The sequence below is a fragment of the Zootermopsis nevadensis genome, unplaced genomic scaffold (genome assembly GCF_977971745.1).
Source record: "Zootermopsis nevadensis isolate Lab colony 2312 unplaced genomic scaffold, Znev_1.0 Znev_ptg000002l, whole genome shotgun sequence".
Classification (NCBI taxonomy): Eukaryota; Metazoa; Arthropoda; class Insecta; order Blattodea; family Termopsidae; genus Zootermopsis; species Zootermopsis nevadensis.
The window spans coordinates 5310313-5323781 of NW_028259134.1; the positions used below are offsets into that span (position 1 = coordinate 5310313).

General features: G+C 36.7%; 1 protein-coding gene across 4 annotated transcripts; it reads right to left on the minus strand.

The window, feature by feature from the left end:
• Nucleotides 1-439: 439 nt before the first annotated feature.
• Nucleotides 440-6322, minus strand: Pus1 (Pseudouridine synthase 1). Of its 4 annotated transcripts, XM_022062329.2 has the most exons (8): nucleotides 6035-6200; nucleotides 5733-5929; nucleotides 5232-5442; nucleotides 4436-4602; nucleotides 4078-4345; nucleotides 3730-3985; nucleotides 1972-2117; nucleotides 440-755 (listed from the first exon to the last, which is right to left on the minus strand). In XM_022062329.2, the coding sequence occupies exons 2-8, from the start codon at nucleotides 5770-5772 to the stop codon at nucleotides 524-526; spliced, it is 1320 nt and encodes a 439-aa protein (XP_021918021.1). In that variant the 5' UTR covers nucleotides 5773-5929; nucleotides 6035-6200; the 3' UTR covers nucleotides 440-523. The 4 variants fall into 4 exon arrangements, with proteins under 4 accessions (XP_021918021.1, XP_021918024.1, XP_021918027.1 ...); XM_022062332.2 differs by lacking the exon at nucleotides 5733-5929 and having other exon boundaries at nucleotides 6192-6322; XM_022062335.2 differs by lacking the exon at nucleotides 5733-5929 and having other exon boundaries at nucleotides 6176-6295.
• Nucleotides 6323-13469: the final 7147 nt, after the last annotated feature.

The window sequence follows — 13469 nt, forward strand, 5'->3', positions numbered from 1 at the left end:
TGAGCAACAACAACGCAATGAGGATGTTTGAAGGGTCACTTAAATTACTAGGAATTATCAAATGTTTTCCCCCTTGTATTTTTCCTCTCTTCCTCTATGTTTCAAACCCATATTAAACAACAGGCAAAATTATTTTGTATATTTTAATCTTTAGGTTCTTATAAATCAGATGGAAAGACAAAATATTTATAAATAAATAAAAAGCTGTCCCACTATATGCCGTTCAGGCACCTGTGGGAAGAAGATATATAGCTCCTACTCATTCTTAACCTCAGTATTAGATAGGGGTGAGTGGTCAGTGTCATGCCTTGGCCGCGCTTTACCCCCAGGAAAGGACTCCAGTATCCATTAGATAGAAGGCTGGGTGGGCCCCAGAGGCTGGAGAAGAAAAATCTTCTACTCACATTTATATAAACACGTTCATAAATAAAGCAAAATATTAGAATTGTAACAAATTGTTCTTTATTGTATAAAATTAAATCAGATACTACAGTCCTTTTACAAAGTAGTACACAATATTCACCTAAGGTGATGACACACCTTCAGAAGGATACTGGTTGGAATTGCCATTACACATGACATTCTGACCCTCCTGCACCACCTGTGCTACTCTCGCTAAAGTAGCCAGTCTGTCACCATCATCTATTCCCTGTATCATATCTACAGCCTCTCCCAGTGTTTCCAACCCATGAGATAAATTATCTTCACGGATACAGTAGCTATGTAAGTGAAGTGTCTCGAGCCAAGACATCATTCTGGAGCGCAGGTTAAGGAACTTATTTCTTTTTATTTTCTGTAATTGGCTGTACTCCATTAACTCATCTGGTTCTCATGTATCTCTTGTGTTTAAATTTTAATACACTCTAGACTGCTGAGTCTGTCATAGCTCCATGTTTACCTTATTAACATATATTTTCAAAGGCCCTGCTGAACTGAACATTCTTAACTACATCATGTTAATTTAAACTTAAATAATAATAACTTCCACATATGAATTTTTCTTGCTGTTTTAGTTTGTTCTAAAACCTTTACACCTTACTCAAAGACTTGGTGTTTAATTACCCTCTAACTTCCTAACTGAGCCTTAAGCTCTCAGCACCATCTGACACACATGACAAATTTCAATTCTGAATGCCATAATAATATACAGGAATAACACTGGGGACAGAACTATGAGCTGCCATTCAGAACTCATCTGAAGGACTGTTTATGAAGTATCAAACAACACACTACCATGATTGACAAAAATACATTTTATAAGTTAAGCTTCTGCCTCCCAAGAAGAAAGTGGGACCACACAGATGGCAGTGAGGTAATGGTAGCACACTGTGTACTGATGTGATGTACATGTTGGACTCTGCATTGAATGCTCTTGAGATCATCATAAAAAAGCTCAATTTCTAAGATAATAATGCCAATAAAATACTAATCTACCATAAATTTTACCAGCATACTGTACAAAAACTAATTTTAAATTTGGTACTATATTATGATTTTGTGTACTTCTCTGGATGCAATATGGAAACTAGGAAAGAACATACTAGTTCTTCGAGATTTATGGAAAATGTAGCATTTTCAAGCTTTGATATTTAAATACCCTCCATCCCCGGAGTAAGATTCAGATATTGTATGACACAGAAATGTTAAAGGTAAATCAGAAAGTTTATTTATGTCTTCAAGTACAAGACCCAATCTGAATTAAAACGCAATTTCATATTTGTGAGTCTTAGTCTCTAATGCAAAAAATGGCTTCATAATCTGATAAAGGATTCAAAAGATGAAAGAAAAGAGACAATACCTGTAAGATTTCTTTTCTGGATACAGGGTGCTTCAAAATGAAATATAACTTCTCGTGGAAATACATAATAAGGTAAACTGACTTATCATACTTACACCCTAAAGTCACAAGATGAACATTTTACCAAAAAGTATTGTGTTACATTATTAGTGAACCAACAGCAAAAAGGATACGACTTATCTTCAATTTCAGATTGAATTATTGTCGGGTAAATAAAATTCTCTTTGAATGCTACTGCTTCAGCCTCAGTTTCAGACCAATCAAGTGGTTCATGAATTCCATCTTTTCCAAAACGCTGATTATATCTGCCATAATGTACCTGCAGAAAAAGATACACAAAACTTGAATGCTTTCTTCTCCTTGCCTTTTCTATCAATATAAAACATAAAGCAGGTTCTGGAATAGGTCAGAGAGTCATAAGCTGTATAGCTACATTCAAGAAATTTAGTAACATATCCTGTGTAGTATTAATAATTCACACGTTGAACAGTCAATGCCTTGATTCACAACGTTCCATGAACTAAAAACAGGTATTCAGTTGATCAAAGCAAATATCTCCTAATAAGGCACTAAGGCACTACAAGCAGACAAGTCTGTACCACTGCCATGTGCACACCCATAAATTTGCAAATCTGCCACTTCTGAGCATGAACAAACAACTTCCATAGAAATTAGATGCAGACAGATGGTTATCAGCATTTGCAGCGACAGTTTAAACAGTGCTCATCATCAGACTTTCTAACACTGCCACTGGATATCATTACTAAAATAAATAAGATCTGAGAAAAAGATGCAGAAATTGGATGTTTCAAACTAAATCACACAAGCACTGGCAGTGCTGGTGCTGCCAATGACCCAGACATGACTGTTGGGACAAGTGCAGAGAGAACACAACAAAGTTTACATTGCATAAACATTTTTAAAAAGGAAATGAGGGTTGTACCTTGGAAAGGAGGATTTTTCAGATCCATGTTGATACAAAATTCTTTCACTGTTCTGGTGTGTTACATGCATGTGCGTGTTTATAACCACTACAAGAAGGCCCATTGAAAGCAATAGGAAACTGAATAAGACAAGTGTCATTTTTGTTATAAACACAGAAAGCCATTAATTATTTACAGAAAAAAATGAGACTGAAAAATAATACCCTCCACCTAATGAAAATAAGCAGTAGTGCAGTGGTTTGTCACTTGTGTTGAAGCAATACTACTATGATGAGTAATAGCTGAAGTTGGTGAATGCTGTCTCTTTCTTTCAGTCTGCCTACACTTACTTGTTTTAACAGACATCACCCACAAATATCACATGACCACTCTATTGGAAGTTTCATTTTCATGAAGCCAGCAGGTAATGTGTAACAGTACATGCAGTGTGGTTCATTCTCACAAAACTGCTACAGTGAATGTATTCTGAACTTAAAGATATATGTCAGGGAAAATTAATATAAACTTTGATGCAACTTGTATATATGTGGCTTATACTCATGTAAATATGGAAGTATGGGAATGAATTACAAGTTCTGGAAATAAAACTATTGACACCTACAATCCTTATGAATTGAAAACCTGAACTTATTTTTAAAGAAGGAAGGGTGAAATAAGTGGGCTATGTCCTTTAATGAAGTCACCTACGTTCTTATGTTCTCAGCTTTGTGACTGTAGCTAGAAAAATGTAAGGCAAATGCAGTAAACTGTACCTGCCTCACACTTCTTATAGTCACAAAGCAGACCCCCATAGAGTAATACTGTCAGAATAGTGAAATCTAGGAGGCTAATAGCTGCTTATGTCATCCTATCTCCTCAGTCTTCAAAGCAACCTTTGCCAACAGGTTTCCTTGTCAAAATTCTGCATGAATTAATGGCAGACTTTGGTATTACTGATGTTGAACTTTAAAGTTCTACTGTGAAACAGATTAATATAAAGAGTTTTACCTCCTCAAGAACTAATCCGAGGCCTGGAGCTACAGGGAGATCTAGCCGCTCTGTCTTCCATGCTTTGTGCAAAGTATCAATGGTAGCAAGCCCTCTAGCCACTGCAATAGTCATACCAACCATTTTCCGGATCTGATGCAACATAAAACTTTGTCCCTTGACCTTCAACACAGCAAACTCAAGACCTTTACTAATGAAAGGTTCTCCCAATTCAAAGTTAATGATATAACGGATGGCACTTGGATCCAGTGGTTTCCTGAAAGAAGAAGTACAGTTTCATTAATAATTATGTACATTCATAAAACCAGAAGTTCTAGTACATGGAACCATAATTTGTGCAACACATACTTTCGTGAAGTAAAATTGTGAAAATTGTGAGTCCCCTCGAAACCTCTGAGTGTAGACCTAACGTTGTCCATCACTTCTGATGTGATACGGTAAGATTCACTGGGTTCCACACCTGATGGTGCAAATGCAAATGTTGGCAACATGTATGAGTATGTTCGAGCATCACATGAACTCTTGCTGTTGAATCCTTTAGTTGTACGTTTAATTTCCAATATGCGAATCTGCGCTGGTAAGTGGCTATTGATTGTTTCCACCTTCACATCTTCTGCTACAAAAATAATAAACAGTTGAAACAAATTCCTCTCACAATAACCTCAAAATTTCCTGAAAAGAATATATGGTACATAAATTTACTCACGCAACTTGAGAGAGACTACTTGGCGTACAGCAGACACACCTTTGTCAGTGCGAGCTGCTCGTTGAAACTGAATCAATTGAGGTGTACTGAAAGCCTCCTCATTAATAAAATTTGCTTTTAGTAAGGCAGTCAACAGATCTTCTTCTATTGTCTTCATGCCAGGGTTTCTGTAAAACAACAATAATATTCATAGGTCCCAAGGCATAGAGCCTCCCTAAGCAGATGAAAGCCATTCAACTGACCAAGAAACTCCCTACTGTCATGTGTCTTGTACCTTCATCACAAAGCCTTCCACTGGGTTCCATCCTCTGTCAATGCACATCTTCATAACAAATTTTAATTTTAATTGTGGCTGGAGCATAAACCTGGTCACTGATCACCTACTGCCACAGTCTGTACAAAACAAAGCTTACCTGCATGTTCCCTCTGAGACTCCACACACTTCCCATTTGAGTTTTACTGTTTAATATAACCAATGCAGTAAAAAAAAGCTATTAAAAAATCAAATATCAGTCACTCAATCCAAGTAATTCATAGTAGGAAGAACACAACATGAATTCATTTCACATCTCCATAGCAATCGTCTGGTATCTTAAAACAGACACAGCCAGAAGGTCATCATCATTACCTCCCCAGCACTCAACCATTCACAATATTTTCATTTCCCTACCATAAACAATCATTTCATATTTACATATAATACGTCAACAGTCTACAAAAGGCAATGATCTCCTATCCCCAGCCTAAACAATCTGTAAAATCCAATGGTCACTTCATACTGGTGACAAGGACTAACCTCTGCATTCCTAAATATCCTTGTCCTGAATAGCCGAACAGCAATGCAACTTTTCTTCTTTTCACCCTATCTGGTTCTACACACTGTTTCTTTAAATCTGTGTTATCAGAATCTTCTTGTAATGGTCTTTTCTTGCTGTCTCCTTCCTTACTTACTGGAGGCGGTGCATCACACATCGTGCGAAAAAGTCCACACAGTTTAAACACAAAACCTACAAAAAAGATTACAACTGGCATAAAAGGTAATCGTTTATATGAACAATGCAACAACTTTAATACATTTCAAAACTCGCATTGAAACTGATTCTGTCTGGGCCTACATGAGTGTAACACAACATGCAGACACCTTTTCATGTGGCATTTTCTTTAAAAGTAGCTGGTTAAACTATGTAATAAAAAGCTCGAGATGTCTTCTTCAACCTTCACTAACACAAAAGAAGTATGGCAATATTAAAACCGGTATATAACAATTCCAACATATTTATTACTACATCAAACTTACCAAATTTTGAATACGTTAACCTGGAACCAAATCCTGACATGAAAATTCGCGAAGACCCTGAATAACACAAGACAATTTATCTGGCGTTCGATAGCCCAGCTGTTTCCTGTGTTCCGTAAGTTCGACACTTACTATTCTTTGGACATATTAAATGTATATTTCTTAGTTGTAAGAGCGATCCATTCCATAGAACAAAGCTAGCAGGGTGTGCAACAAGTCAAGGATACAATACATCACATTCAGAAAGTACCTAAAAATACAATATTATTACAAACGTATTTCACGAAAGTTACTCAACAAACCTAATCACAAACATAACATTAATAAATCCTCAGCAGTTATGCAGTTTGTTCAGGAGTAGTTAAACTTGACGTAGATGGTGTACACGCAGCCCATCATAGAAACATATTTTGCTTAAATCTGTTAACTTATAATTAGCGAACCTCATCTTTTTCATACCCTCTTTCACACACCATACGCTAACACATATCATAGATTATTGACATTATTGCCAACATTGATAAGACCAACATAGATTGCCAATATCATTATCACAAACCAACACACTCATAAAGGTAAGGGAAATAAAGACTGTAGTGAAATAGTAAGTTCCTGCTAACACCCAAAGTATCTAAATTATTAGAGTTTTCGTCACGGAGTAACACAAAGAATTCTATAATCTTTGTGATAACGGAGGTTCCCACCCCAACAGAATTTTGAAATGCTCATTAAAATCTTTTCTCGTTATTTGGTCTTAATAGTGGCATGTAACATGCTTCCGTAGTTCCTTTACAAGACTTCACACATAAGGCAAGAATTACAATATTGTGCAGTCTTGGCATATGAATGTTTTTCACTATTGAGCCAAACGTGGGGGGGCCAGACTCGCGCATAATTTCAGAATTAACTAACTATATGGCTTACGGAACCCGAAGGTTCTTCACCGAACTAACCAAAGCCCTCCACCGGACCCAGTTCTGGGCCATCAAAATTCAGTTTCCTTCAACTCGCATCTCCCATAGATGCTGTCTAAGATTATCCTCCCATCTACGTTTAGGTCTCCCCAGCGGTCTGTTCCCCTCAGGCTTCCCAACCAGTACCTGGTGCACACCTCCTGCCCCATCCATGTGCACCACATGCCCTACCCATCTCATTCTTCTTGACTTAATCACCCTGACTAAACTTGGGGAGGAGTGGTACATTTTTAAGCTCATCATTATGCAGTTTTCTCCATGCCCCATCGTCTTCTCTCTTAGGCCCAAATATCCTCCTCAACACCCTATTCTCAAACACCTGCAATCTATATTCCTCTTTCAGAGTGTGAGAGCATGTTTCACACCCATACAAAACAAAAGGCATATTTTAATTTTCAGTTTCTTAGAAATCAGATGGGAAGAAAAAATATTTTGAACTGAGAAGTAGCAAGCATTTCCGGAGTTTAGTCTCCTCCTAACTTCCACATGAATATTATTTTGATTTCTTATTGTTGTTTCCAAATATTTGAACTTTGTAAGACTTTCAAAGGATTTATTAGCCACCCTAAGATAATATTGCCCACCTCTCTGCTGATGGGATACTAACATGTACTTAGTTTTTTTTTAATTTACTTCTAGCCCCACCTTTCTACTAGCTTCTAGTAAAACGTCTGTGTTCCTCTTCATTGTATGTATATCGTCACCCAATAAATTAACATCATCAGTATACGCCAATAGCTTATGTGTCCCATTCAATTGCAAACTCTCCTGCCTATCTTGGACCTTCTTGATGGCGTATTCTAGCGCAAAGTTAAAGAGCAATGGAGACAAAGCATCTCCTTGTTTCAGACTGCCCTTGATGGAAAATGACTCAGATAAATATTTACCTATATGAATTTTGTTACTGGTTTTACTTAAGCACATTTCTATTAGACTCACTAGCTTCTTTGGTATACCAAATACAATGAAAATATTGTATAGCACTTCTCTCTTAACAGAGTCATATGCTTTTTTTGAAATCTATAATTAATTAATCAGAATTAGAATGTATATATTTATATTCCATAGATGCTTCAGGTAACTGGTGAGAAGGATGTAGAATATGTCACACAAAAATTGATACAAATATGAGTACAAGTCACTCAACACAAAGGCAAATAAACATGTACAAAGGTCTACATAAATGGTCATTCAATTATTTATATACATCAAAGGACAATCATTGCACTTCCCATATGTGGGACCTAGAAAAGGCATAAAATAATGTGCCATTGACCAAAATGTGGGAGGTTGTAAGAGAAAATAGTATAAATAAAACTATCATTCAACCAATAAAAAATTGACAAAAAAGCTTTCAACTGAATTTTTGTCAGCAAGAGTTCAGGAAAAGGTTGTCTATCACCTACACTGTTTAAGACATATTTTCAGATGGCCCTAAAAAACTGGAAGAATAAATGTTCAAATATGGGATTAATGATCAGAGATGACACAGTTTTATTATTTGCTGATGATAAGTTATTAGTTGCAGAGGACTACGAAGATTTGGAATATATGACAAGAAAGTTAATGGAAAAATATGAGAAATGGGATTTAAGATAAATCTGGGGGGAAAAAATATGGCAATCTGGAAACAATCAAAGGATTTCATTTTGGAAGATAGAAAAGAAAAGTTAAAGATTGTAATAATTACATATATTTGGTAATTAAAATCACTAAGGACTGAAGTCGTGGAAAGATAAATAGGGGAAGAACAGTTATATCAAAATTGAACAGTATTTTGTGTGATCAGGATATTATAACAAAGACAACAATTATATACAATGCAATAGTTAAGAGTGCAATTACATATGGGGCAGAAACATTACATTTAAAGTCAAAGACAGACTAAAAATTATATTCCACAGAAATGGATTTTTGGCGTCGTTCTGCCAGGATTTCTAGAATGGACAAAATTAAGAATACTGTGATTAAGGAAATATTGAATGTATAAAATTCTATTGTAGACTTTATAAAAACCAAGCAGTTAAAATAGTATGGACATGTAAAGACTACAACAGATGACAGGCTCTGTAAGGCAGTATTAGAGTGGTATCCACGAGGAAGAAGGAAGGGCCTAAAATGACTTGGATGCTGGGAATATCAAGAATGATGTGGGAAAAAAGGGTTGGAAGAAGATAAAATGGAAGAAGATATTGGAAGGACAGAAAAATTGTATTTAAATATTCTGTTCGATGTGCTTGAAATGAGCGCAGGAAGATGTCCATGACATTGTAAAACCTATTAAATAAAATAAATATAAGGACGTTAAATCATGTATATGTATAAATTTGTTGTTATGTATTAACTGATCACTAAAAAATACTCAATTATGGATAATAGTATGATATTAAAGTTTATTCAGTTTCTAATTTGCATTTTTAGTTTTATATAATCATTCTACGAGGGTCACTCCAAAAGTAATGTACCACTTATTTTTAAATTCAGTTTTTATTTTACAACTTTCCTATTCACACAGTGGGCAGGTACAGCCTTTAGGAAAAAAAATTTACTTTTGAATGTAGTCTCCGTCTCTCCTTTTGCCACCTCGGAGTAAGAGCATGTATGCCCGCATGGTAAAACTCAGGATGAGAGCTTTAGAGCCACAAGGGAGTCATCGTCCTCAAACTTTGTCCCACGAATAATGTCTTTCAGTTTACCGAACGGGTGATACTCTGAAGGTGCCAGATCAGGACTATATGGTGTGTGTGGCAACACTGTCCACCTCAATTTTGTGATGGCCTCCGTGGTCCCACCTCTCACAGACCTTCGAAAATCCTAACTGTTCCAATATTCTGCACACGATCATGCTGTTCACCCACTAATAAACATGAGATATATTAATTGCGTGACTATCAGTTTGTTGTTTTAATAACTAAGAAGAGATTCTGGTCATTTTTGAAATTATAGTTTTTCTTGCTGGATAGAACATTACAAAAACTTACGGTATGATCCTGGTGAGGGGAATGCAACAAAAGAAGACCACACAGGGAAGACAGTAGATTAAATTAGTACGGAATAACTAGAATTAGCAATACAAGGACTGAAGAATAGAAAAGCCCTTGGCTTGGATGGTGTTAACTCAGAAGTCTTCGAGTATGGAGGCACATCCTTAAAACTGAGACTTCCGGGACATAGTTTACTAGTCACTAGCTATAAAATATATACAAAAATATTAAATAAGAGGGTTATGAATATCTCAGATGTCCTAATTTTGGAAGAGCAGAATGGTTTTAGAAAGGAACGATTTTGCAGGGATATTTTTACAATTCGACAAATCAGAAAAATCCAATTAATTTAATCTTGAGACACTTGTTGCTTTTATAGACTATGAAAATATTTTCGGTAGAGTAAATCGTCCAATACTCTGGCAAATTATGGAGAGGAAAGGCTACCCACGACATTTAATAAGTGCTATTAGGTCTCTATACCAAAACACTGCAGTCATTTTAGATATGGAAAGAAGATATTCAAAAGATATTAAAATTAACCAGGGAGTACTTCAGGATTGTAGTTTGTCCCCAACCTTACTCAACATTTGCTTAGATGATGTCATCCGAGAATGGAAGACGAGAAGTAATCCAAGGACATGGTTAAAGGAAACGGTTGCCCTGAATACATTGCTTTTTGCAGACGACCAAATTATAGTTCAAGAAGGCGAAGATGAACTGCAAAGATCTTTATTTCACTTAAATAATATATGCAAAGACTACAATTCGAAGATCCCAATAAATAAAACTTAAAACAATGGCTTTTAAAGGGAAATATCCAGTTCGAACAAAAATTGTAATAGAAGATAAAACTCTTGAACAGGTCAACCACTTTAAATATCTAGGCTATGACATAACATTCCTGGAGGAAGCAGACATAGGTAATAAGATTAAAAAATTCCAAAATATGTGTGGCACTATCAGACGAACACGTAAAGCGAAAACTCGGGAAACTAAACAAATAAAACTTTAACAAATGATTGCTTTACCTGTGAATGTTATAAAATGAGAAAAACAAATATACAAAATTACAAAAACAGCAGAAGTGCGATTTTTAAGGTCTGTGAAGGAATGTACATGATTGGACAAAACCAAGAATTAAGAAACAAGGAAGTAATTAGGAATATTTTCAATTAATGACAGAATGAGACACAGACGAGGTGGGCTTGAACATGTGGAAAGGATGGAAGAAGGACGAGTGCCAAAGCAGGTACTTTGGTATAGGCTCAAAGGAAGACCACGCAGAAGGTGGAATTCATAGAAGCCGGAACAGACCATCCATGACTTGGAGGAGGAGAATAGGTCTGCAGATAGCACCGCTGCTTTTGTGGACAACCCCCTTAATAATCACTTGGCATTGCAACGGCCATCATTTGGAGCTATGTGTGATTTAGTGCGTATTTTAGCAGTGTCTTATGAAAGCACATTTCCACATACATTATGCTGTCCTCTAAAAGTATGACAGAATATGAATTCATTTCCATTATTGGTGGATGTTAAATTACACTCTACGGGGAATATTTTGGGTTGGATTCAAGCACACATTCTATGAGGGCTGTTGTTTGAAGATTCATGCAGCCCTGAAACGTAATTTTCAGGAACCCTCTCTGGATCAAAATCACAGCTCAGAAGACAGAGAACAATGAAGAAAAGTGAGTAGTATAAATTGTAAGCTTAACATGGTAATCAGGTTGGATGCTCTAACAGAAATTAAGCGTCTTTCAAGACATTGTAACACAGACAAATTACACACTACCAGAGACTCGTCGTCCTGTACACTTGAAGCACCACGTGAGCTAAATAATCAATGATACATAATGCCGGAGAATATTATTAAAATGTAGATAACAATTATAATTCCAAGAATTAAATTTCAAGACTGCAGTAAAGTTCCAAAAAATCAGTCAAGTTGACTTTTTAAAGTTAAGCGAGAATATTAATGGAATATGTTTACTTCAAGACCTCTGAAACTGACAGCCTCCTGGGATATTGCACTGTGTAGTCTACTATAAGCTGACCGATGTTTCATAGGTATTTAGTATCGCCACCATTACCAGCACAGTCGTCATTTGTCATGAGTGGTGATTTTCAGATTCGAATGTGTATCTGAATGAGTTTTAAAGATGTTGGGGAGCCGAGGGCAGAACGGGGCATCAGATTTATTTCGTCTGCAATGCGTTGCGATCTATCGGGACCGGTTAAATACCATTAGTGTACAGCTCAGGGCCACGTCATGTCAGACAGCGCCATTTTCTGGTTACAGATTCTGAAATAATGACCCACGCTGGATTTTGCTCCTACATTTTAGAAAATTTTCTCAATTTCCAGTGAAGGTAAGACCTATTCATTATTCATATCCACTTTGTTGAATGATGCATGTTACAAGGTGTTTTCTTGAAAGTTTTAAACACAACATTTTTATTTATTTTCATGTTGTCATCCTAATTTGAAAGAGTGTGCTCGGGGCAGAATGGGGTACCCAGAGTAGAGGATAAAATACAAGTGCCTATATTGTGGCGAAGTCTATTTGCAGTCTATTGAAGGGTGTATCCGGTATTCGTCTTGCTTGAAATGAGCCCATTACTCATGTGCAGGTGTTGATAGTCACGGTGATGAAGAGGTTCACACGTGTGCCGTCTGCGTTAGGCCTAAGTAGATTCCAGATGTGTAAAGTTTCGACATTTTACATTGTATACTAAATCATTTGTATATCCTACGTCATAATTATTAGATAATCTGTGTCTTCTAACAACTTTTTCAAACATATATCAACCATACTCCGTCTTGCCCCGGGCACGGGGCAATATTGGGCAAGTTACATTCTTGTAAGGAAATTAATATTTAAAAAACTGCAACTCTTAGAACTAAACTAATAACTCATTATAAATTTCAAATCCACACAAGGTTCCTCCATGTGTTTATCTTTATTACTGTCCCTTCCACATGCCTCCAAAAATGAAGTTCCCCGTTCTGCCCTGGGCTCCCCTTCAAATACCATTTTTGCTGAACATGCGCGCAGGGGGATGTTAAGAATCCCATCACATCCTCTTCGCCTGTGGTCAGCGAAAGGTCTTCAGTATTTGTCATATGTTATGAACGAGGTAGTCCGTTTCACTAAAATGGCTATAATCGAGCCTGATAGTAAAATATCTAAGACGACGTTAAGCTAATTTTGTTCTTGATACCAAGTTCGCAGGTTTTCAACTTTGTATTTAGTTTCCGGCAGTACTGTAACACAAACTGTTCTGTTAAAAGGGCCGTAGACCGAAGAGCCATAATCGCGAAGCATGAAACGAGAGGCGTGTGAAGCTATAAGTAAGTTCCGTTGCGTCACTATCGCAACGAGCGTATCAATGAGAACGCCCAGCTGGAGGTAACGATGCATTTTACCTGAACGGTTCTGCTGTGTTCCAATGCATGTAGTACCACTGAACAACGAAAGTGAGACAAAAGAAAATATTTTTCTTTATTTAAAATGTCAGCCGGGCTTTTTCGGTTAACACGAACACTCCACCCCTGGATACATACGCATAATTTGTGGAACAACTGACGCTGAAATGAGGATGGACTTTTAACTTAAGTTCATAGTTTGTCACTTGCCCGTGGACTGTACAGCATCCCATCCTCCTACCCTTAGCTTCTGAATACCGACTTCTTTTATTCAGCAGATTCAAACATTTTTACAGCTCACATCAATTCCCTTCACAGTCCACTGGTTAAAGAACTGCATAACAGTT